The sequence below is a fragment of the Coenobita brevimanus genome, chromosome 75 (assembly GCF_032717465.1).
Source record: "Coenobita brevimanus isolate Jiangsu-jjx chromosome 75, ASM3271746v2, whole genome shotgun sequence".
Lineage (NCBI taxonomy): Eukaryota > Metazoa > Arthropoda > Malacostraca > Decapoda > Coenobitidae > Coenobita > Coenobita brevimanus.
Window position 1 is genome coordinate 22267257 of NC_137028.1, and position 25504 is coordinate 22292760.

General features: G+C 42.6%; 1 protein-coding gene across 1 annotated transcript in view; it reads right to left on the reverse strand.

The window, feature by feature from the left end:
- Rack1 (Receptor of activated protein kinase C 1) overlaps positions 1 to 25504 on the reverse strand; it is a 71367-nt gene that overhangs the window by 26914 nt on the left and 18949 nt on the right. The window contains exons 2-3 of the mRNA XM_080278786.1: positions 23253 to 23362; positions 10315 to 10412 (exon numbers count right to left, since the gene is read on the reverse strand). Of these exons, the coding sequence (XP_080134912.1) occupies positions 10315 to 10412; positions 23253 to 23361 (207 nt within the window). The 5' untranslated portion in view covers position 23362. The remainder of the gene's footprint in view (positions 1 to 10314; positions 10413 to 23252; positions 23363 to 25504) is intronic.

The following is a 25504-nucleotide window of genomic DNA, read 5'->3' on the forward strand; positions in this document are numbered from 1 at the left end:
GCTGGAGAGATGCTGGCTAGTGAAACTGCCAAGTCATCAAAACAGACTTTCGTCACGTATGGAAATTCAGTAACCCTAATTAGGTCAGTTACTTTCGTGATATTTTGTGAGTGTATATATGCAGCAGATATTAAAACATGCAAGTTCAAGAACACAAAGCATTCACGGGATTGTTTTCAGCTCAACTGGCCAATACCGTCAAGGGGTTTAGCGGATTAGCAACTTAGCAGTTTAGTGTCTAGCGTACACCCTACTCTAGCAAGCTAACGAAGTTACAGCTTCACTTTTTCAGCTAAGTGAAGTACTTTAGCAATGTCTATGCAACTCAGGGCACACCCAATTACAGTATTTTGTTATGAAAATAGGATAAAATTCACTGAGTAGCATAACTGATGCAATATCTGAAATAGCAGTGCCTGACGGGCATTCATATCAGCGTCCGCCATTTCTGCTGTATTCTTAGCAGACGAAGCGATCAGAATGATTGACAACGTTCACTCTCTGCATCTCTGCTGCCTAAGCAAAGCTCTCATGATCGGCAATGGGTATCATTTAGGCCGTAACGTCCAAATTTGTTAGGTTAGGTTAGGTTGTAAAATCGTTTGCCATTTTGGACGTTACGGCCGAAACGACCAGAATCCTAAGGTGTAGGTGAGAGTTTGGTGTGGGTGTAGTTAAGGAAGTAGAAGTGGGAAGAGTCAGGCTAGGGAACTGATAATCCGCTTATTATTATCCCTTCAGCCCAGCAATATATTTTATAGGGTAGTTTATTCATGCTCGCCATATGATTTTATTCAGTTCAGGAAACATGTACTGAGGAGGTTAATGTGGGCTGTATCAAATGCCCCAAGTCTGAATATCGCCTGTGCTCAGTTAAAACGATTGCCAAGTTAAAATCGTATGAAGTGGGGTATAAGCAATTCAATGGATGGTACTGAGGACCATTTACTGTATGAAAGTGACATTGAAACAGTGATGATGACTGAGGTGATGACTTCCAGTGATGCTTCAGGACTCGGGGGAAGTAGTGATCATAAGTGATGAATTCTCAGGATTTGAAGACGAGTGAAATTTTCACCATGTCAGTAATATGAAGTGAATATAGGTTTTAGGTGATCATGACAGATGCAACCATGGAAAATTTAGGATCAATGGTGCTGTACACCTTTAGTCTTGCACTGACGATGTTTGGATGAATAAATTGTTTGAGATGTTTCATGTCCTTAAGTGATGATATTTATATTGAACAACCAAATACATTTTGATGTTTTTGGCATATAATAAAGCCACTGGGTACTCCAAAACGGACTGATGTAAATGTTTCAGAGGTGAGCGAATGTTGCATGTGGTGTGAACATGTGTGTGTGTGTATGTGTACCATAGCGACTAGGAGGCAGCAGTGATAAGACCAAAAATGGATGTTTTCACAGTACTCGAATGTTTTGAGATGGATGTCTGTTTTTAGCAAATTCTGGTAAGAGAAATATGCATTTTTAATTGTTGATGCTGCAAGGAAAACAGCTGACAGTAAGGGAGTGATACTGGGAGAAGAGGGTTGAGCCAGTTGTCTAGCGCTTGGGATGCAGCAGTGTTGCTAAGAGATAGTTTCACCATTCTCGACATGTTTTGAGATGAATGTCTGTTTTTAGTAAATTGTGATCAGTGAAGAACGTATTTTTAACTGTTGATGCTGCAAGGGAAATATCGCTGACAGTGAGGAAAAGATACTGAGAGGAAGGGGTAGAGACTGCTGTCTAGCGACTGGGAGGCAGCAGTGTTACTAAGGTGTAACAATGGATGTTTTCACCATAGTATGTTTTGAAATGAATGTTTATAGTAAATTATGATCAGTGAAGCATACATTTTTAATTGCTGATGCTGCAAGGCAAACATAGCTGACAGTGAAGGAGTGATACTGAGAGAAGAGAGTAAAAACAGCTGTCTATCCTGTTCCCAAGCAGCCTTGCTAAATTGAATTTTGGTTGTAAAACATTGTAATTTGTGTATTTACAAGTGCTACCTTTTTATATTATTTGTGGAGGTAATTACAGGTTAGTTAGAGTGCATGATTAATGATGGTAGTCGTCTGATACTGTGCTTGAGTCAAGGCAATGTGAGGAAATTCCGTAACAGGTGTAGAATATGACGGGGTTCTTTTAGGATAAATGAACTGATGTGAACATTCATTGTATTTTATGTTTTCATCAGTGAATGAAAGAATAGAGTTTATTGACTTCATTTGTGGTTTTAAATTCATAAAATATTAAAAACAGTGTTTAGATCAGTTTACTGATACATTTTTATCAACAAAGTTGAGATGGCCTCGTGGTTTGAAGTCACGTTTTGTTAAGATGGGGTTTTGTTTTCTCTTTTCCTGTATCACTCTTTGTACATAAAAGAAGAAACTAAAGGATGATGAGCAGTACTGAATAGATTCTGAAAGGTGAGTGTTGTATCTAAGTGATAGTGGCTCATATCAGTCACGTTTTGTCAAGAAGGGGCATTGTTTTCTTTTCCTGTACCATTCTTTGTATATAAAAAAAGAAACCAAAGGCTGATGATCAGTAATGAATAGATTCTGAAAGGTGAGTGTGTATCTGTGTGGTAATGGCTCTTATCAAGAAACCTTACTGCAGTCTTGGTTGGGGCAAACTTTTTTTTCACAGAACTGCCCTGCCAGAATTAGGGTGCGTCTTTCACAATGCTGCGTCTTACATGCCGCGAAATACGGTAAGTGGTACAGTAGACCCTCGCTTTACGAGACCTTGATAGACCAGATACTGAATTTATTGGACACCACAAAGGACATCAGACTTTCATCAGCTGTAACAATGTCTGCTATGTGGGGTGGAATGGGCCACAATACATGCGTTCTTACCCTTTTTACTCCAACCTGGACTGAAACTGCCCTCTCCCCATCGTGACTGCTGAGTTGATATAACAAGACTATAGTAATTATGTACTAGTCACGAAAAAGTGCTATGAAAAAGACGTGAAACAAGCTGGAAACGGGCAAAACTGAGGGAACATTTTTAGTGCTAGCAAAATTATTGAACCCATTTATTTTCAAACGTGCTTGAAAAGGGACCCTCAGAAACAGGAGACCATTGGCTTTATTGGATCTGGCTTTCTCCCTGATTAGTCTGTTACAGTGAGGGGCTACTGTATTTTCCACACCCAATATGACCATTGTTTATGCTTTGGCAAGGGTGAGAAGCAAGCAGCAGATCATCTGACTGATAATTTTGGTGGTACAGTAATCCCGCATTTTTTGCGGATTTTTTGTCTACGGTTTTGCCCTCTCGCGGATTTTCTTAGCATTAATAAGTTCAACAAAAATATCCTTGAATATACAGAAAAAAAAAAAAATTGAAATTCCCGCAGCTTCCAATTGTAGCGCGGTAAACTCACGCCACCCTCTGTCCCTTTCCCATGGCCCCTCTGCCAGTGTTACCATATCTAGCATAATTTTATTCTTTTAGCATAATTTTGATCAAATTTTCGAGTCTGGAATATTTTTTAGCATATTAGAAGTTTTAGAATCATTCTAGCATAATTTAGAATGGAATGGAATATTTTTAGAATAATTTTATAAAAGCTACAAATCAGAGAGAGAGAGAGAGAGAGACGAATAAGGTAAGAAGATGTTTGAATAGTTGGTTACTTTCAGTTTGGGCTTGGTTGGGTTGGATTAGGTTAGGTTCGGTTAGGATAAGTTTGAGCTTTGTACTTTACCCATGAAACCTAGGTTTTTCCGATGGATTTTGGTATGATTCATTCGATTTTCAGCTTCATTTCAGTCGGAAATGACCATTTTCTGTGTTTCCCCCCCTCCCTATAACCCCCGATTCCCCAAAGATCCCTCATTATTTCAGGGGGATGGGGGGGGGGGTCATATCTCAAAATCTGATTATTTCCGACGGAAATGATGCTCAAAATCGAATGAATCACATCAAAATCCATCAGAAAAACGTGAGTTTCGTGGGAAAAAGCAGTATGGGTAGATACCGATATTTATCCTCTTACTGTATGTAGGTTCATTTTAATATTTTCATAGTAAACAATACATAATTAATACGTTGCACGAATATGTATAGAATTTTATCATTTAGCTTCAAGTTAGCATAATTCATTTTTTACTTGGAACAAATATGCTCAATCTAGCATAATTTTTTCATTGCCCTAGCATAATTTCGTTGTTTGGATATGGCAACACTGCTCTCTGCCCCGCATTCTTCAGTCCACGCCTGACTGCCTTAAGTGGCTGTTGTGGTTGTAACCACACTATGATATGAGCCTCTTGCTTTCCACATGGCCCCAGGACATAAGCCAGCCTCACCAAAGGCTAATAATACAATTAGTAAGAACTCCAGAGTGACAAAACGATCAAGTTATGACCTTAGCAGAGAAAATTGTGTTACTGGACAAGCTAAGAAACGACCGTGCGAGTGTTTGCTATCAGCACTTAATGCATCTTTTTATTTTGTACTGTTTTGTTAATAAATGTGTAGATAATTGTGTATTACAGTACGGTGTTTACGTTTTTCCTTCATAATGGAGTATGTGCTTTCAATCTTGTAAGAAGGTATTTCGGGATGAGTATGGAGGTTTCGGGACAATTCGCAGTCACAACAAACACAAAACAATTCGCCTTCATTAATGAAGATAGCTATGGGTGACGCTAGAATATAATTCAAAGGCGACTACAGCGAGGAAGAAACAAGTTAATTATTGACTAAAGGTGCAACTAATAAATAATATCCAGAACCTACGCTACTGAACATAGACTTTGCTGGATCCCCCTGAAATATAGTTATTAAAGTACTGATTAATTAATAATAAGTATATTGATGAAATCAGGTATAATTGTTCCTGTGTACAAAGGAAAAGGGGAGAGAGAAGTATGTGGTAACCATAGGGGTATTTGCCTTCTTAGTGTGACTGGTAAAATATATGGTAGAATACTCATTGATAGGGTTAGGCATATGACAGAGGAGCTAGTCGGAGAAGAACAAGGGGGCTTTAGGAAGGGAAAAGGGTGTGTAGATCAGATATTTGTTCTAAGATGTTTAGTGGAGAAGTATCTAGAGAAGGGAAGGAAAGTGTATGCTGCCTTCATGGACTTGGAGAAAGCTTATGACAGAATAGATAGGCAAGGTATGTGGAAGGTATTAAGAATATATGGAGTGGAGGGGAAATTGTTGAGTGCTGTGAAGAGTATGTACAAGGGAGCTAAGGCTACGGTGCGAGTGGATGGTGAGCTGAGTGAGTTCTTTGATCTCAATGTGGGACTGAAACAGGGGTGTGTAATGTCTCCATGGCTGTTTAATATATATATGGATGGGGTTGTAAAGGAAGTACAAGGTAGGGCAGTGGATGTGGGGGTGGCCCTAATGAATGAGGGTGAGATTTGGAAGCTTCCGGTGTTGCTGTTTGCTGATGATACAGTATTGTTGAGTGAAGATGAATGGGAGTTGCAAGGTTTGGTGAATGAATTTGGGACAGTGTGTAGGAGGAGGAAGCTGAAAGTTAATGTAAACAAAAGTAAAGTTATGGTGTTTGAGAGGAATGAAGTCACAGTGTGTGCAGTGAGGTTGGATGGTGAGGATATGGAGAATGTGAGTGCATTCAAGTACTTGGGTAGTGTCATGAGTAAGGATGGAACTTTGGGGGATGAAGTACGTGAAAGGGTACAGCAGGGAAGAAAGGTTGTCGGTACACTGAAAGCAGTGATGAGAAATAGGGAGGTGAGTATGGAAGTTAAGAAGTCACTGCATGATGGTATTGTGATCCCTACCCTGACGTATGGAAGCGAGGCGTGGACCTTGCAAGAGGGGAACAAGTCCAGAGTGAGAGCAGTGGAAATGAGTTACTTGAGAGGAGCATGTGGAGTGACATGGAGGGACAGGTTGACGAATGAAGAAGTGAAGGAACGTTGTGGGGTAGATGTGGATGTGGTTGAAAAGATTAGGAGAAATACACTGAGGTGGTTTGGACATGTGGAGAGAATGGAGAATGAAAGACTGACTAAGAGGGTGTATGTAGGTGAGGTGGAGGGAGGGAGAGGGAGGGGTAGACCGAGGATGAGGTGGAGGGATGGAGTTGAGAGGTATATGAGGGAGGGGGGGGTGAGTTGGGGGGAGGGGAGTCAAATGGTGGGTGACAGAGTGACTTGGAGGCGTTTTGTCTGCGGCCACCCTTTGCGGGATTAGGGCGTCGGGCTATAGATAGATAGATAGATAGACATTAGTTCTGTCTTATTAATCCTGCAGTAGTTTACCTTACTGTTTTCTCACAACCGTTTTTTTGTTAGCTGGCTGTTTGATACCTTCATACAGGGGGAATGTGTCCAAAAGCAGGAGAAATAAAAGAAAAATCAGACAGACTTGGAAGACAGCCAGACCCAAATGAATTTTCTCCATTAGGAGTCCTGTTTAAAACTGGACATATTAAATTAACATGGTTATGTGAGAGAGAGAGAGAGAGAGAGAGAGAGAGAGAGAGGGGGGGGGGTCCACACAGCAAAAACTGCTATAATTATGGACCGTGAAACAGTCTGTTTACACTCCATCAGTTGCACACACATGTACAATGTACACTGTACACACTCGTAACACTTGCCGCCTGTCTCTCCTCTCACTTCATTGCCACCTCTCACTAGGAACTATTTTTCTTTCAAATGTTTATCAATACTTTATGCTACTGAAACAGTTTTCTACCTACCTCTAAGTAAAGAAGTCATTACCTGAAGATATCCCCCATCCCCAACATCCACATCAATCAGTTGCCTGTCAGGGTAAGTGATCATCACCTATTTGCCAATTTGTATGCTAATTAACCTCCCCCCCCTTTTTGCCCAGCGATGTTCTTAGAGGCTGCACGTGCACAACAATGAAAGTAAGATCAGGAGGGGATAAAAAGTTTTCAAAAGGGCAACAGCAGGGACCTGGGGAATTTAGGGATATCACCATACCAGTCATCTGTGTAACATGGATATCATCATCATCATCTGGACCTCCTTTGCCACCCAAGGGCAGGGTGAGGACTAGCAATGTCCAAACAGCCCAAAATTGCCCAATCCAAATAGGCCACACTTCCATTCACTCACTATGCAAGCCCTCGGGATCCTGGCCCTACCGGATACGTCAAAAACATTCACCACATTCTGCAGCTTCACACAAACGTATCCGACTGAGTCAATCCGGATGCTGCCATGCTCACAAGGGGTGCCAAAATCCCTGATCATGCACTTCTCACAAAATTCAGCCAGCCAGCTCGATCTCCAGTCAGTTCACTAGCCTCATCGACTTCCAAACCTCTCTTCCTCAAGCACTCATCCACCATATCTCTCCACCTTCTCCTTGGCCTACCTCGTCTCCTCCCTCCTTCAAATTCGCTCAGGTATATCTTCTTCACCACTCTAATTGTTATCCATTCTTTCCACATGACCATACCATCTCAGGACACCTCCAATTCTGGTGTCCACCGACTTCCTCACTCCACACCTTTCACGAATCACATTATTTCGTATCCCATCCATCCTCTGTCACTCCACATCCATTTCTCAGCAGTCCCATCTCCACTGCTCTAACTCTTGACTTTTCATTTTCATGCCACACCACAGTGTCACACCCATATGTTAGAGTTGGCACTAACACTCCTTCATGTAAGCCTCGTGCAGCTGCAACATTTAAGCCTCTGTTTCTTATCAAGATCTTCATTGCACCAGCCACTTTTCTTCATTGTGTCACTCTACTTTCAACTTCTTTTGCATATTTTCCTCTGTTTTCTATCACTGTACCCAAGTACTTGTACTCTCTCACCAATTCCAGTCTCTCTCCATTCACTGTGACATCACACTAGGAGTCACCATCTCTCTCAATAACCATCACACTTTATTCTTCTCTACATTTACTCTCAAGGCACGACACTCACAGACATCAGCAAAACTCTGCACTAGCCTACCAAGTTTATGTCCGGTACTTGCAAGCAGTACTGCAACATCAGCATACAACAAATTTGAGATATTCCATCTATCACCATTCATTACCAACGCCATCCCTCTCTCCATTACTCGTGTTTTCACTTCTCTCATCACCCCATCCATATATATATTGAACAACCATGGGGACATCACACAACCTTGTCACACACCCACACTGATCGTGAACCACTCACTTAGATGCCCATTAACCCTTACACATGTTTTGCTACCATCATAAAAACTCTTGACAGCACCTAACAGCTTACCATCTACACCATACATGCTCAAAACTTTCCACAATCCCTCTCATTCTACTTTGTCGTATGATTTTTCCAGATCTAAGAATGCCATAAACACCTTATGGTCCTTCTCACAAGCCTTCTCTGCTACCTGTCTCACTGCAAATACTTGATCCACACGTCCTCTGCCACTACTAAAGCCTCACTAGGACTTCTGATATCTCTCTTACTTTCTCTATAATAATCCTTCCATATACCTTCCCTACCACACTCAATAAACTTATGCGACGATAATTCTTACACTCACCTTAATTTTGTACAAGGGTACAATCACAGCCTTTTTCCACTCTGCAGGCACACTTTCACTCATCCATGCCTTCTTACACATCTCAAACAAGCACTTCAATCCACTCTCTCCACTACACTTAAGCATCTCTGCATAAACCTCATCAACCCCAGCTGCTTTCCCATTTTCAGCCGTTTCACAGCACTCTTCACCTGTGCGAGTGTTATGTCTCCTGGCACTGCATTCCTACTCTGCACACCCCAAAACCAATCATGCTTACAGCTGCTCTGCTCTCTCTATTTCCATTCATCAAGCTTTCAAAATATTCATTCCATCTAGTCCTTACTTCATCTCCATGGGTTAGTTACCCACCACCTGCATCCTTCACACCATCACATTTCTTTCCTCTATCACTTCTACATTTCCGCACCTCTTTCCAGAATAACTTCCTATTTTCAGAGTAGTTTACATTCATTTTTCTTCCCATATCATCATTTACCTCCTTCTTTTTCCTCTTCACCAGTCTCTTAACGTGCTTATTGCTCTCGATATACTCAGTTCTTATTTCAACTGAACCCCTATCCTGTAACCACTTTAGCCACTTCTTCATCTTTTCCTCCACCGCTCTCTCAACCTCCTCATCCCACCATGCCGTACCCTTCTTTTTTGTTGATACTCTTGCCACACCACACATCACTCTAGCATTCCTAACTAAGCAATCCCTATATGCATTCCACAGGCTGTCCAGATCCAGTTCATTCCAGTTCACTGATTCTAACTCGTCCTCTACTTTGGTCTTGTAATCATCTGCCACTTCTTTAATCCTCAGCTTCTCAACTTTCAGTCTTTCTCCCTGTCTGCTCCTTTCTCTCTTGATCCACCTCACTCCTCTCAGCTTGATCTTGCATACCACAATCATATGATCTGACAGACCTCCACATCGTCTTCTCACAGCCCTCGTATCAGCAACCATTCCCATCCTCGACCTCTCCACGAGCACGTAATCAATCAGGCTTCTTTCAGTGCAGTGTTGTTTCTGTTTACACAGCAAAATTCCCAGGTACACCAGATGCGCTACTTGTAAGGGTACACTGTATATTGTAGCACAAACCCCTTCACAATAAAGAAGTCTCCATTTTATTCTTGCTGCCTGTGTGTCATATTGCTTATAAAGTTTCAGCAAGCTTTTATGTGTCTATCTTGGTCAACTAAAGGCTGCTCTCCATGCTGCTCAATCTCTGGCAACCTCCCTATTCAGTCCCTTATCCCTGAGATCATGCTTTATGACCACATCCCAGGTCTTTTTTGGTCTGCTTCTTGCAACCCTATTCCCAATGTTCACACATCTCACCTGCATTAAACTGTCATCCTCCATCTTCTCAACACGTCCAAACCATCCCAATCTACCCCTCCTCATCACAATACCATACACTACGGCCTTATCCTTCCTCTCAACTCTTTAATCACAATTCTAGCCCCCCCCCCCCCGGCCACATATTCAATGACACACTACACATGCATCTGATCATTGCCATTCCTGTACCTTCAAGCCTACAAATATCCTTTTCCTTTTACAGCCCAGGTCTCACTACCCTGCAGTATTACACCCGGAACACATGCCACCGTCTTTAACAATTTTATTCAGCTTAGAGAATACTTTTCTCTCTACGGGGTAAAGGCGTAGCTATTCATAATTAACTACATAGCTTCAGATCCTATGTTAAATAAATCTGGAAAAAAAAAAAAGTAAATAAATAAAAATGGAGTGATGGGGTTATATTAAAATAGTTTATATTTTATCCTACCACATCAGAGATGAAGTGAGAGTGCCCATGAAGGCGCTTCTGGGGGATGCCATAGTGGTTCTCCTCACGGGTCAGCTTCCATAATATCAGCGACTTGTCTGTTGGGTCAAGTACGAGTTACATTAGGCAGTAGCAACAAATGACCAGCCACTACTAAAGAGATAAATGCCAAACATGCATTTTAACAATGAAATATCACCAACGCAAAAAACTGGCACTTACCACTTCGTATTTGACTGCCACAAACCTATACATGGTACAGTACATTCTCATCTAATCCAAAAAAAAAGACACGTCGTTTCATCTTAAGGAATGCCATATTGGGGATGGCCATGGTAGAGCTGATGTTTTCTATGAATCAGAAGCTAAACTAAGTGCCAAAACAAGTTAAATACTTCCTAGCAGTTGCTGCAAGCGACCGGGAGAAGTATTGTTTCTTTTTTTTCCCCCCGTGAGAGCAATGGAAATGAGTTACTTGAGAGAAGCATGTGGAGTCACATGCAGAGACAGACTGGTAAATGAGGAAGTGAAGGAACATTGTGGTGTGGATGTGATAGGAAGCGTTAAAGAAAAACACCGAGGTGGTTTGGACATGAGGAGAGGATGGAGAGCGAAAGACTGACGAAAAGAGGGTATGTGAGTGAGGTGGAGGGGGGAAAAGGAAGGGGGAGGCCAAGGATGAGATGGAGGGATTGAGTGGAGAGGTTTATGAGAGAGTGGGGTGTGAGCTGGGAGCAGGGCAATACAATGGCAGGGGACAGGGTGACGTGGAGGCGATTTGTTTGTGGCTACCCCTTACGGGATTAAGGCAACTTGCAGTGATAGACAATTGCTCCCATGCCTGTCCATAACAGTATTTTTCTGTGCTCTATGACATTATCCCCCCAAATTGGGTGGCATTTTTGTCTTTATTTCAATTTTGTCCCATATGTGACTGGCTCATGATCAATGCAGGCGTGTGACAAGGTTGTATGACGTCCCCATAGTTGTTCAACATATACATACATAATAATATATACAGTGATCCCTCCAATATCCAACGTAATAGAGTCAAAGGCATATCCGGATAGTGATCCTGTCCGGATATTGGGCCCCAGCCTCGTGGACTTGTACTTATGGACCCTAACTCAGAAAAACTCCTATACAACTCCCTCTGGACAAGCATTGCACCTATTTAAGACCCAAATCACACCAATAAGGGACATAAAAGACTGAAATAAATGGAAAAGAACCATAAAATGAGGTTTTAGAGGTGAGTTTATACAATACTAAACATCCTGGGTACTTATAAGTCCTGGCTTCTGGACTGGTTTGAATCGCCAGTTTGCAGTCCACAGTTAATCCTCTGCACTCTAAATTCAAATTTCTTAACACTGCACAAAATTGTAAATTCCCATGTGTTCTAGTGGCGAGGTATTGCAGTTTATTCACAAAAAACTTACCTGTGGCTTGCATTGCTATGAGCATCTGCTCTCGATCGGAGTTTGGCTGTGACTGTTGATGATGGTGGGGTAACAGAGTTGCCAGATCGCAACGGCCACATTACCAATCTCCTCAACTTTCATTACCAAATTCGTAAAGCTAGCATTTATTCTTCACTACAGTAATTATATATACAAGTGGAAATACACGTAATCACTCTCCTTATAATTAACACCATGTTGATTATTTTCACGCTATGTAGGGTAGCAGATTAATCAGAAAGAGCAAACAATCCAGCATCTCCATCCTGTGTATCCTCATACATGTGAAAAATCCATTTGGTAATGCATTATTCTGATTCATTACCAAACAAATTTTTCATTACCAAAGTGGCCCACACATGGTAATGAAAAATACCAAATGGCAACCCTGACAGGGGAGGGGGGAGGGGGAGGAAGGAAGGGGTGAAGGGACCATGGTGTAACAGCTGTTCGGCGCCACGCGGCAATTTCAAATTACGGGAGGGGAAAAAAGTCAGATTTTTATCGATTTTTTTGCAGTTTTTGGCCCATTTTGGGAATATTGGATCCCGGGACGATTATGTCCAGTTAGTGGGGATGTTCGGATATTAGAGGGATCACTTATATATATATATATATATATATGTATACAGTCGTGGCCATAAATAATCATCTATCATCCTGTATGCCCTGCCTCAGACTGGCTCCTTTATGCACGGCAGGTCACACTGGAGTAAGAGGGGCTGAGAGGGAGGGGCCAGAGAGAGAAGGGAAGGTGGGTGGGGGGACGAGCAATGGTGCTGGGGTGGAGTGAAGGAGGGGAGGGAGGGGAGAGTGAATGAAAGGCAAAGTTGTGGCCACATAATTTGTCTATTTTCTTTCATTCAGGGCATCATATAAAGGAGTTACTATTCGGTAGAAAAAGCTGCATTACACCTTGTATAGCGGCATCATATAACAAGCTTTAGATAGCTGGCAATATCAAGGACTGGCTTGTAAGAGAAATATACTGACGTGGCATTACAATTTGTGCGGAGCCAGATATTTGTGTTTATCCGTCTATTTTGACTTCAGATGCAGAATGGAATCTGGATGGCTTTGACTTCGGTAATGTTTGTGTAAGAAACGTCCTCTACCCTAACATGTAATTAAATTTTGAAACTAAATATTATAATGCAACCTTTGACATGGCTGTCCACAGTAAATATGATCACCCTCGCGGTATACACTCCCTCTATTCAGTCACAATCATGTCAGTTCAATAATTATTTAATGACATCTCTATATGAAAAGGCTATTTAGAATAATTGTGCATGAAAAGTAAACAAATATGATGTCTTTGCTCATGGGTAGATATGGTAACGGTATTTCTCATAATCTGTTAGAGGGAAAATGAAACAAAATCCTACCCAAACTCCCAAAATATATCGGTGTCAATATTTACCGACACTGGTCAAGCCAAAGCAACCAGGAAAGCCTTAGTAAGTAGTCCAGTGGCCTCATGCCTAAAAAAACCTCATGCAGGCGTCGCGGCACTAGGGAGACACTGTTGTTGATGGTTTACTGGTTTCGTCTGAACAGCTCCCACTCGTCTTTGGTGTGCTGGACGAGGCGGGCCTGTGTCCTCTTGTTCTCTGGCTTCCACGCGTAAGGTGACCAGATTTATTGTCACAGTTAAGAAAGCGGGACAGACGTTAAAAAAAAAAAAAAAAAAAAAAAAAAAAAAAAAGCGGGACTGTCCCACGTAAAGACAGGTCGACAAAATCTCGATGGCTCTGCACAAATATTTGACCTGTCAAGTCAGTATACTTCTCTCATGAGCCAACCCTTGATATCACCAGCTATCTAAAGTTTGTTATTTGATGCCGCTGTACAAGGTGTAATGCAGCTTCATCTACCGAGTAGTAACTCCTTTATGATGCCCTGAATGAAAGAAAATAGACAAATTATGTGCCCACAATTTCTCATTTCATTCTCCCTCTCCTACCTACCCTCCCTCACTCCACTTATAAACATCATCGCTCGTACCCCCACCCACCTTTCCTTCTCTTTCTGGCCCCTCCCTTTCAGCCCCTCTTACTCCAGTGTGACTTGCCGTGCGTAAGGGAGCCAGCCTGAGGTATGGGGTACAGGAGGATAGGTGATTATTTATGGCCACGACTGTACATATACACACACACACACACACACATATATATATATATATATATATATATATATATATATATATAGTTGTGAGTAAAAGATGGAAGAAGAGCATAAGAGAGTATGGATCAGTTGGGTCAAGGATTGTGTGGGTCAAGTTGAAAATTGGAATACAAATGTGGGCGATTGTGTGTGTGTATGCGCCAACGCAAGATCGTGCTAGAAGAGTGAGAGAAGAGTTCTGAACAAATGTAGAAGTGTGCATGGAAAAGTTTGGAAGGAATGAGAGAGTGTTTTTGACTGGTGATATGAATGGTAAAGTTGGGAATGTGAAGGTGGATGGTATAGTTGGTGAGTGGGGTGTGCCTGCTGAGATAGATGAGAATGGGAATGCGTTAGTGGACATTTGTGCTGGGAGGGGGTTGGTGATAGCCAATACCCTCTTCAGGCATAAAATGATCCACGGGTATACATGGCGAGTGATGAGAAGGGTGGGTGGTGAACTGAATGAAAGGAAGGCAATGATTGATTATGTGTGTGTGGATGAAAGGATGCGAAGATGTGTAATGGATGCAAGAGTTTATAGAGGTTGGGGAGTGGACTTTCTGACCACTACTTGGTGGTGGCCAGAATTAGAATTCAAGTAAGATGGAGGAATAGAAGAAGGGAAAGACGAGAGGAAGGAGTAGTTGCAAGGAGAGAGGAAAGGTTACAAGAGGATGAGAAAAAGGCAGAGTATAAGAGAGAAGTGGAGAAATGATTGGGCAAATATGAATTTGAGCGGGTGGAAGATGTGTGCAGGATATTTACAGAAGAAATATGTGCAGCATGTGATGTGGTGTGTGGAAAGAAGAGAAGACAGAGGGAGGTGCAAGGAACAGCGCGGTGGACTGAAGAGGTGAAGCAGGCTGTGGCACAAAAGAAGAAAGCATACAATGAATGGATGAGAAATAGGGGCGTGGAAGAAGTTGAGAGGCGGAAGAGAGAGTTATATGTAGAAAGAAAGAGAGAGGTGAAAAGATTAGTAAGAGAGAGTAAGAAGAGAGTGGATGAGGAATTTGGACGGAATTTGAGTGTAAAGTGGAGGGACTGTAAGAGAATGTTCTGGAAAGAGGTGAAAAGAGTAAGACAAGGTGGAAGTGAAGTTAGCAGGGGAGTGAAAGATAAAAATGGTAGATTACTAGTGGAGAAGGGAGAAAAAGTCAGCAGATGGAGAGAACACTTTAAGGAATTGTTGAACGTAGAGGATGGAAGTAATGCGAGTATAAGTGGCTGGGGAATGGCTGGGAGAAGGAGGGAGGTGAGAAGACAGGAAGAAATCAGTAGGATAGAAGTTGTGGAAGCAATGAAGAAAGTTAAATCGGGGAAAGCCCCAGGAATTGATGGAGTGTGTGGTGAAATGCTGAAGCATGCGGGAGAGATAGTAGTAGAATGGATGTGGAAGATGTGCAGATTGGCCTGGGAGGAAGGTAGAGTCCCAGAGGATTGGAAGTCAGGTATAATTATTCCCTTGTACAAAGGAAAAGGGGAAAAAGAAGTGTGTGGTAATCATAGTGGCATTTGTCTTCTTAGTATAATAGGAAAAGTGTATGGTAGGATACTTACTGACAGAGTTAGAGAAGGAACAAAGGAATTAGTTGGAGAAGAACAGGGAGGCTTTAGGAAGGGAAGAGGTTGTGTAGATCAGATATTCATTCTTAGATCTTTAGTGGAAAAGTTTCTAGAGAAGGGAAAGAAGTTGTATGCGGCTTTCATGGATTTGGAGAAAACATACGACAGGGTGGATAGACAAGGATTGTGGAAAGTGGTAAGAATATATGGAGTAGATGGGAAGTTGTTGAATGCTGTGAAGAGTATGTATGATGGTGCGAAGGCTGCAGTGTGTGTGGATGGTGAACTAAGTGAATTTTTCTCTTTGAGAATTGGGTTGAAACAGGGATGTGTCATGTCTCCATGGTTGTTCAATCTGTACATGGATGGGGTAATAAAAGAAGTACAAGGTAGGGTAGTGGATGTTGGAGTGGCCCTGGTGAGAGAGGATAGTGTTTGGAAACTCCCTGTACTGTTGTTTGCAGATGATACTGTGTTGTTAAGTGAAGAAGAAGGGGAGCTGCAAGGCTTGGTGGATGAGTTTGAGAGAGTGTGTAAGAAACAGAATCTAAAGGTGAATGTAGGGAAGAGTAAAGTGATGGTCTTTGAGAGAGGCAAAGTAAGTGAATGACAGCGAGGTTGGATGGTGAGGAATGGAAAATGTGAGTACGTTTAAGTACTTGGGTAGTGTGATGAGTAAGGATGGAGGTTTGGAGGGTGAAGTGCTTGAAAGGGTACAGCAGGGAAGAAAGGTTGCTGGTTCTTTGAAAGCAGTGATAAGAAACAGGGAAGTGAGCATGGAAGTGAAAAAGTTACTACATGCCAACTCTAATGTATGGAAGTGAAGCTTGGATGTTGTTGGAAGGACACAAGTCAAGAGTGAGAGCAGTGGAAATGAGTTATTTAAGAGGAGCCTGTGGAGTCACATGGAGAGACAGGCTGACGAATGAGGATATAAAGGAGCGTCGTGGTGTTGATGTGGATGTGATAGGAAGCGTTATGAGGAGCACACTGAGGTGGTTTGGCCATGTGGAGAGGATGGAGGGTGAAAGACTGACGAAGAGAGTGTATGTGAGTGAGGTGGAGGGGGGAAGAGGGAGGGGGAGGCAGAGGATGGGATGGAGGGATGGGGTGGAGAGGTATACAGTGCTCGTCAGAAGTATTCAGCGTTGTCCGCCGGGCGCGCAATACTTATGGCCCAAAAAGAATCACCCATTTTTGGGGGTAAGAATTGAGCCATAAGTTTGAGCTCCGAGCATGACGTCACGGTAGCCTGAGGCCTTCTTACGCGCTGGTTGGTTCCCGCCTCAGTCGCCCACGGGCTGCCTGAGAGAGAGGAACTCCGCCGAGTGTCCCTCTCAAATTGCGCCATTTTTTACCGAGTGTCCCGCAATGTTTTGGCCTTCAAAACTTTGTTATGGCACCTACCCGTGAACTATAGAGTGAAATCATATCCCAGATCATTGCTCTAAAGGAGGCAGGCCACCACACAAAGGAAATTAGTGAATTGGTTGGTGTGGCACGATCGACAGTGCGTCGTTGGTGTGCGCGGTTTTGGGAGGAAAACAGTGGCGAAGTTCCCACAAAGAAACCGAGGTCTGGTAGGCCTAGGAAAACTTCCCCAAGGTCTGTTAATGTTTTAAAACGTGCAGTGGAGTTTAATCCTTGTGTGAGTGCAAGGAAAATTAAGGAGAGCAACCCGGAAGTGTTTGGTGAGGTGTCAGTGAGAACAGTGTCTCGTAGGGTGCATGAGCTTGGTTACACAAGTCACAGGCCTGTGAAAAAGCCTCTTCTCTCTAGCAGCCAGAGAATTCGTAGGCTTGCCTTTGCTAATAAATATCTAAATTGGGGTGAGGAGCAATGGTTGTCAGTGTTGTGGTCTGATGAGGCAACATTTAGTGTTACCTGTAACAGAGGAGCATGCAAAGGTAGTGACCCACTTGACCCACGGTATGTAGAAAGCACAGTTAAACATCCTGATTCACTCATGGTATGGGGTTGTTTCTCAGGGAAGGGTTTGGGGAAGCTTGTTGTACTTCCCAAGAAGCTCAGAGTGAATCAGGATGTTTACCTGGAGCTTCTGTGTGATCATTTACCAGACTCCTTCGAGCTAACAGGTGCACGAGTGTTTCAGCAGGACAGTGCACCTGCTCACAAGGCCAAATCGGTCACCAACTGACTTCGTGACTGCGAGGTATCATTCAAGACAGACTGGCCAGGAAATAGCCCAGACCTCAACCCGATTGAAAACCTCTGGTACCTCGTAAAGAAGAGTCTCCAAGGGAAGGACGTGAGCTCTCTGCCTAAGCTGGAAGCCGCCATTCGTGACTCCTGGGACAAAATACCCCTCCAGCACCTCAGGAGCCTCGTCCTTTCATTTCCAAGATGTCTCAGGTCCGTGAAGAAACGTAAAGGCTACCCTACGAAGCACTAAAGGTAAATAAAATGCATTATTTATATGTTTTTTCAATGTTGAAAGGTTTGTTTCTCAGGAGGGACGCAGGGCGCCCCATACTTCTGACGAGCACTGTATGAGTTGGGAGCAGGGCAGTGAAATGGCGGGGGACAGGGCGACTTGGAGACGATTTGTTTGTGGCCACCCCAAGCGGGATTGAGGCGTCTGGCAATAGATAGATAGATATATATATATATATATATATATATATATATATATATATATATATAAATATATATATATATATATATATATATATATATATAGATGGGATGATGAGAGAAGTACAGTAAAAACATGAGTAATGGAGAGAGAGATGGCAATGGTAATGAATGGAATATCTCAAACTTGTATGCTGATGATGCGGTGCTACTTGCAAATACCTCACAAAAGCATGGTAGACTACAGCAGTGTTTTGCATATGTCTGTGAGCATCATGCTTTAAGAATAAATGTAGAAAAGAGAAAAGTGATGGTTACTGACAGAGAAAGTGACTCCCAGTGTGATGTTACAGCAAGTGGAGAGAGATTGGAACTGGTGAGAGTTCAAATACCTGGGAAGAGTGATAGAAAAAAAGAGGAAAATGTGCAAAAGTGGAAAGTAGAGTGACACAATGAAGGAAAGTAGCTGGTGTTATGAAGGCCTTGATAAAAAACAGGAGCTTGAGTGTTGCTGCTGCACAAAGCTTACATGAAGGAGTGTTAGAGTCAACTTTAACATGCAGATGTGAGACTGTGGTGTGGCATGAAAATGAGAAGTCAAAGAGTATGAGCAGTGGAGATGGGACTACTGAGCAATGTATGTGGATTACAGAGAGTGGATAGGATACGGAATAATGTGATTCGTGAAAGATGCGGAGTGAGGAAGTCTGTGGACACCAGGATCAAAGAGAGTAAATGTACTGAATGGTTTGGTCATGTGGAGAGAATGGATAACAATAGTGGTGAAAAAGGTATATCTGAGTGAATTTGGAGGAGGTAGGAGGCGAGGTTGGCCAAAGAGAAGGTGGAGGGATATGGTGGATGAGAGTGTGAGGCATAGAGGTTTGGAAGCTAGGGAACTGACAAGATATCAAGCTGGCTGGATGAACCTTGTGAGAAGAAGTGCGTGATCAGGGATCTGGCACCTTTTTTTTTTTAATGTGACAACCTCCAGATTGACTCTATTGGATACGTTTATGTGAAGCTACAGAACATGGTGAATGTTTTTGGTGTATCAGCTAGAGCCAAGATTCCAGGCACTTGAATGGTGAGTGAATGGAAATGTGGTCCATTGGATTGGGCAAATTTGGGTTGTCTTGACATTGATACTCCTCACCCTGCCCTTGGGTAGGAAAGGAGGTCTTGATGATGATGATGACAATTAATTTTTGGCTATACTAGCAGCCTACAGTGAGCAAGTGATGAAGTAACTGTGTATAAAATTTCTTTGCTGAAGTGCCATAGTTTGCCCCCCCCCCCCATGGTTTCCTAAATTTAAAAACCGTACTTTTCAGAACTTGTTTCTTAATTACACTTTCTATGAGTAAGAGAAAGATGAAGGTATGCTCTAGTACTGTAAATTAAGTTTCTGGTCAGGGTACCTTAGTCGTCATCATCATCATCATCCAGACCTCCTTTCCCACCCTAGGGCAGGGTGAGGAGTAGCAATGTCCAAACAGCCCAAAATTGCCCAATCCAATAAGCCACACTTCCATTCACTCATGATTCAAGCCCCCGGAATCCTGGCTCTATCAGATATGCCAAAAACATTCACCACGTTCTGTAGCTTCACATAATTGTATCTGACAGAGTCAATCCAGATGCTGCCACGTTAAAAAGGAGTGCCAAAAATTCCTGATCATGCACTTCTCACAAAATTCATCCAGCCAGCTTGATCTCCAGTCAGTTCCCTAGCCTCAGTGACTTCCAAACCTCTTTTCCTCACACATTCATCCACCATATCTCTCCACCTTCTCCTTGGCCTACCTCGCCTCCACCCTCCTTCGAATTCACTCAGATATAACTTCTTCACCACTCTATTGTTATCCATTCTCTCCATATGACCATACCATCTCAGTACACTCTCTTCAATTCTGGTGTCCACTGACTTCCTCACTCCGCATCTTTCACGAATCACATTATTTCATATCCTATCCACCCTCTGTACACCACATACATTCCTCAGCAGTCCCATCTCCACTGCTCTTACTCTTGACTTTTCATTTTCATGCCACACCATAGTCTCACATCCATATGTTAAAGTTGGCACTAATACTCCTTCATGTAAGCCTCATGCAGCTGCAACACTCAAGCCTCTGTTTCTTATCAAGGCCTTCATTGCACCAGCTACTTTTCTTCCTTGTGTCACTCTACTTTCAACTTCTTTTGCACATTTTCCTCTCTTTTCTATCACTGTACCCAGGTATTCGAACTCCCTCACCAATTCTAGTCTCTCTCCATTCACTGTTACATTGCACTGGGAGTCACCTTCTCTCTCAATAACCAACACTTTACTCCTTTCTACATTTACTCTCAAGGAACGCTTACAGACATCAGCAAAATTTTGCACTAGCCTACCAAGTTCTTGTCCGGTACTTGCAAGCAGTATTGCATCATCAGCATACAACAAATTTGAGATATTCCATGCATCACCATTCATTACCAATGCCATCCCTCTCTCCATTACTGTACTTGTGTTTTTACTTCTCTAATCACCCCATCCATATATATATTGAACAACCATGAGGACATCACACAGCCTTGTCGCACGCCCACACTGATCGTGAACCATTCACTTAGATGCCCATTAACCCTGACACATGCTTCACTACTATCATAAAAACTCGATGGCACCTAGCAGCTTACCCTCAACACCGTACATAAGCAAAACTTTCCACAATCCTTCTCTGTCCACTTTCTCATTTACTTTTTCCAGATCCAGGAATGCCATAAACACCTTATGGTCCTTCTCACAAGCCTTCTCTACTATCTCACTGCAAATATATTTGGTCCACACATCCTCTGCCATTCCTAAAGCCACCCTGTTCATCACTCACTAGAACTTCTGATATCTCTCTTACTTTCTCTATAATAATTCTTCCATATACCTTCCCTCCCACACTCAGTAAGCTTATGCCACGGTAATTCCTGCACTCACTTCGCTCACCTTTATTTTTGTACAGGGGTAAATCACAGCCTTTTTCCACTCTGCAGGCACAGTTTCACTCATCCATGCCTTCTTACATATCTCCAACAAGCACTTCATTCCATTCTCTCTACTATATTTAAGCATCTCTGCATACACATCATCAACCCCAGCTGCTTTCCCATTTCTCAGCCGCTTCACAGCACTCTTCATCTGTGCGAGTGTCACGTCTCCTGGCACTGCATTCCTTCGCTGCACACCCCCAAAACCAATATGTTCACAGCTGCTCTGCTCTCTCTATTCCCATTCATCAGGCTTTCAAAATATTCTTTCATCTGGTCCTTATTTCATCTCTATGGGCTAATAATCTACCACCTGCATCCTTCACACCATCCCATTTCCTTCGCTTTCACTTCTACATTTCCGCACCTCTTTCCAGAATAACTTTCTATTTTCAGAGTAGTTCGCATTCATTTTTTCCCCTAGATCCTCGTTTACCTCCTAATTTTTCCTCTTCACTAGTCTCTTTAAGTGCTTCTTGCTCTCATCATATTCAGTTCTTATTTCAACTAAACCCCTATCCCGTAACCACTTTAGCCTCTTCTTCCTCTTTTCCTCCACTGCTCTCTTTACCTCCTCATCTCACCATGCTGTACCTTTCTTTGTTGTTACTCTTGCCACACCACACACCGCTTTAGCATTCCTAACTAAGCAATCCCTATATGCATTCCACAATCTGTCCAGATCCATTTCATTCCAATTCAGTAATTCTAACTCGTCCTCTACTTTGGTCCTGTATTCATATGCCATTTCTTTGATCCTCAGCTTCTCAACTTTCAATCTTTCTCCCTGACTGCTCCTCTCTCTCCTGATACACCTCACTCCTCTCAGCTTGATCTTACATATCACAATCACATGATCTGACAGACCTCCACATCGTTCCCTCACAGCCCTCGTATCAGTAACCATTCCCTTCATCGACCTCTCTACGAGCACGTAATCAATCAGGCTTCTTTCAACATGATCTCCGTTCCCTCTATGCCATGTATATTTATGTGCATCTCTGTGTTTGAAATACGAGTTACCAATGCACAACTCCTCTCCTGATACATATCCTTTAGTCAATTCCCATTATCATTTTCTCCTGGTACTTCATAACAACCCATTATGTCATCCTCAGGACCAGTGCCTACTCTTCCGTTCATATCCCCCATCACAATCACTTTATAGCTCCTGGGCATTTCTCCCACTACTTCACCCAGCTCATCCCAAAACCTGTCTTTCTCTCTCTCACTCCTGTCCTCACACGGTGCATATGCTATAGTCACTGCCACTTTCACCTTCTCAAACTTGAACCTGACATACACACACCTCGAGCTGACACATTTGTAGTCTCTCATTCCACTCTGCCACACCTCTTTCATCAACAAAGGAACTACTTCCTTGCATCTTCCTCGCCCATTCATTCCTGATCTTACACATTTCACACCCTCCCACTCCTCCACTTCGCACCCTTTCATCTACGTTTCACACAATGCCATCATGGCATATCTTGCACTTTTAAACACATTCACCACTTCCACCCTCTTGCTCTCCTCATTCACACCTCTCACATTCCACATGGCCACGTGAGGCTACCCATTTAGTTGGGGCCCTGGGCAGGTATTGGGCCCTACAAGGCTCTCTAAAACGACTGCCATGATTAAGCGATTTTGGATAGGGGAATCTGGAGGACATTTAACCCTGCCAGAAACCCCAGTTATATGGTTACCACCCAGTGTAGTAAATGGTTTCCTGGGTACAGGAAACCATTTGGCTTGTCACTCAGTGTAGAGATCATATGGCACCTCTACATTGACTGAGTGGATGATGGGTGCCCCCACCAAACAGATGGGTGACAAATTAACTGGTGTACTGAAATATGCTGTAGGCAGTCAATTATCTACTGCATTAAGTCACAGAGTATGCATTTACTACAGTCCTAACACTTCCTCAGTGTCAATCAATGTGAATCACTCAACTTACATTACAAAACACATATTTGGTAATACCCACAACAAACACCATGCCTTACATAAATTATTCCATACAATCACATCTTGTATTTGTAATGATCTGCAACTGGATATTATGTGATACAATATGATACAAACAGTTAAACTACTGAAACAATGGCTTACCCCTGGATGCTGACAGGATCATATCAGGGAAGTTCCTATTGGTGGCAATCTGAGTGACCCAGCCATTGTGACCCACCAACGTCCCTCGCAGCTGCAGGCTCTCATTCATCCTGGCAAATATGGGAGTTCATCACACTGTGGCCCAATTTTCATCGATTCACAGTTTACTCCACAAGGTTCCATAGTAGAAATGAAGCAATGCTACAGTTCAACGTCCTTTCCAGGCACTTCACGATTAACATCATTTCATATACAGGGAGGTCCCGAAGATATGAGCAGTTAGGTTCCATTTGGCATAGTTGTATAATGAATTCTCGTATAACGAAACATGTAACTAACGGTAAAATATTGGTTGGGTTCAAGGACCCCATCAAAGGCAAGTTTTCAAGTTAAAATATATCATAGCAAACACAACAAACATATCTACATTACTGAACTGTAGAGAAAGCAACCTGAAAGAGCAAATAGTATGCAAATAACATGACTGCATATTAATTAAACATAAAAAACATGCATAACACTCATCTATATGTGGTAATGTTGTGTTGGAGGTGGGAAGCTGGCCTGGCTGTGGCCAGCTGAGCAGCACTGCCAGCATCCCAAAGCCATATTATCAGATCCGGCATGTTAAAATTATTGCTTTTTGATTAAAATTATCACATTCATAAACAAAGGCAATTCTACGCAAATTGGTAATTCCTGAGGAATTGATATATGTGGAGTGATTAATTAACATTACTGAATCTGTTTAACTGTTAAGTACCTACCAGATTATAATACTGGTTATTGTGAGTTACTAAATCCTACTGTTGTACTAGCCTTACAGAAGACTTGTTAATTTTGCAATCCCTGATTTAATTTTCAGATTGTGAAATTATTAAAGTTATCACATTATCGCATGCATGCTATCGCATATCGCAGTGTGCCAAAATATCGCATTTTGTGATAATTATCGCAAGTCTGGCAATGCTGCAGCTGAATAGTCCCACTAATTCTCTCTGAAGTTGAGAGAAAACGGCAGTGACTGCGTTTGTTGGGATGACTGACCTAGAATCCTCCCACCTCACTCAAGACTGAATGTCGTATCATTGGATTTTTGAAATACAGTATAATGAAAATACTGTAGTCCCTAATTTACCCAGGTCGTATCATCGGTTTCTCGTATATCGAGTGGTTGTATAATAGGACCTACCTGTACTTAATCAAGTAGCTTAGTCACACTCTTGTGGGAGATGCCTAATGATTTTTTCTTGCATATATTTTGATCCAAGGAACAAGGGACCAAATGCCAGAAGTCCAAAAGATTGTTCCTTACAAGGAAAAATAACAACAAAATACCAGCCTAATTCAAGATCCATTCATTTTGAGATGCCTAGACACATTGAGTTTTAAAGACTGGAGATCACAGGCAGTAGGAAATACACACAGAAGAAGGCAGTTCCAAAACTGATCTGTTGCATACATGAAGGACTGGCAGCAATGGTTAACTTTTGCATAGGACAGAAAAGGGATGAGTTTGCTGCTAGACCGATGTTATATGCCTGCTGTAGTGGTGGAGGGATGCAAGCAAACAGTTCACAGGAGCAGTGACCACTGAAGTAGCAAGAGAAGAGAGAAGATGCAATAGTGGTGAAGAAAGAGGATGATGGGAGCCATTAACTGTCTATCTATCTATCTATCTATAGCCCGACGCCCTAATCCCGCAAAGGGTGGCCGCAGACAAAACGCCTCCAAGTCACTCTGTCACCCACCATTTGACTCCCCTCCCCCCAACTCACCCCCCCCTCCCTCATATACCTCTCAACTCCATCCCTCCACCTCATCCTCGGTCTACCCCTCCCTCTCCCTCCCTCCACCTCACCTACATACACCCTCTTAGTCAGTCTTTCATTCTCCATCCTCTCCACATGTCCAAACCACCTCAGTGTATTTCTCCTAATCTTTTCAACCACATCCACATTTACCCCACAACGTTCCTTCACTTCTTCATTCGTCAACCTGTCCCTCCATGTCACTCCACATGCTCCTCTCAAATAACTCATTTCCACTGCTCTCACTCTTGACTTGTTCCCCTCTTGCAAGGTCCACGCCTCGCTTCCATTAACTGGAGGAGAATTAATGAGACGTAGCAAGAGAAGAGAGAAGATGCAATAGTGGTGAAGAAAGAGGATGATGGGAGCCATTAACTGGAGGAGAATTAATGAGACGAAAGGCCTGACTCCACCTCGTTTAGAAGAGCTGTATGCGGGGAG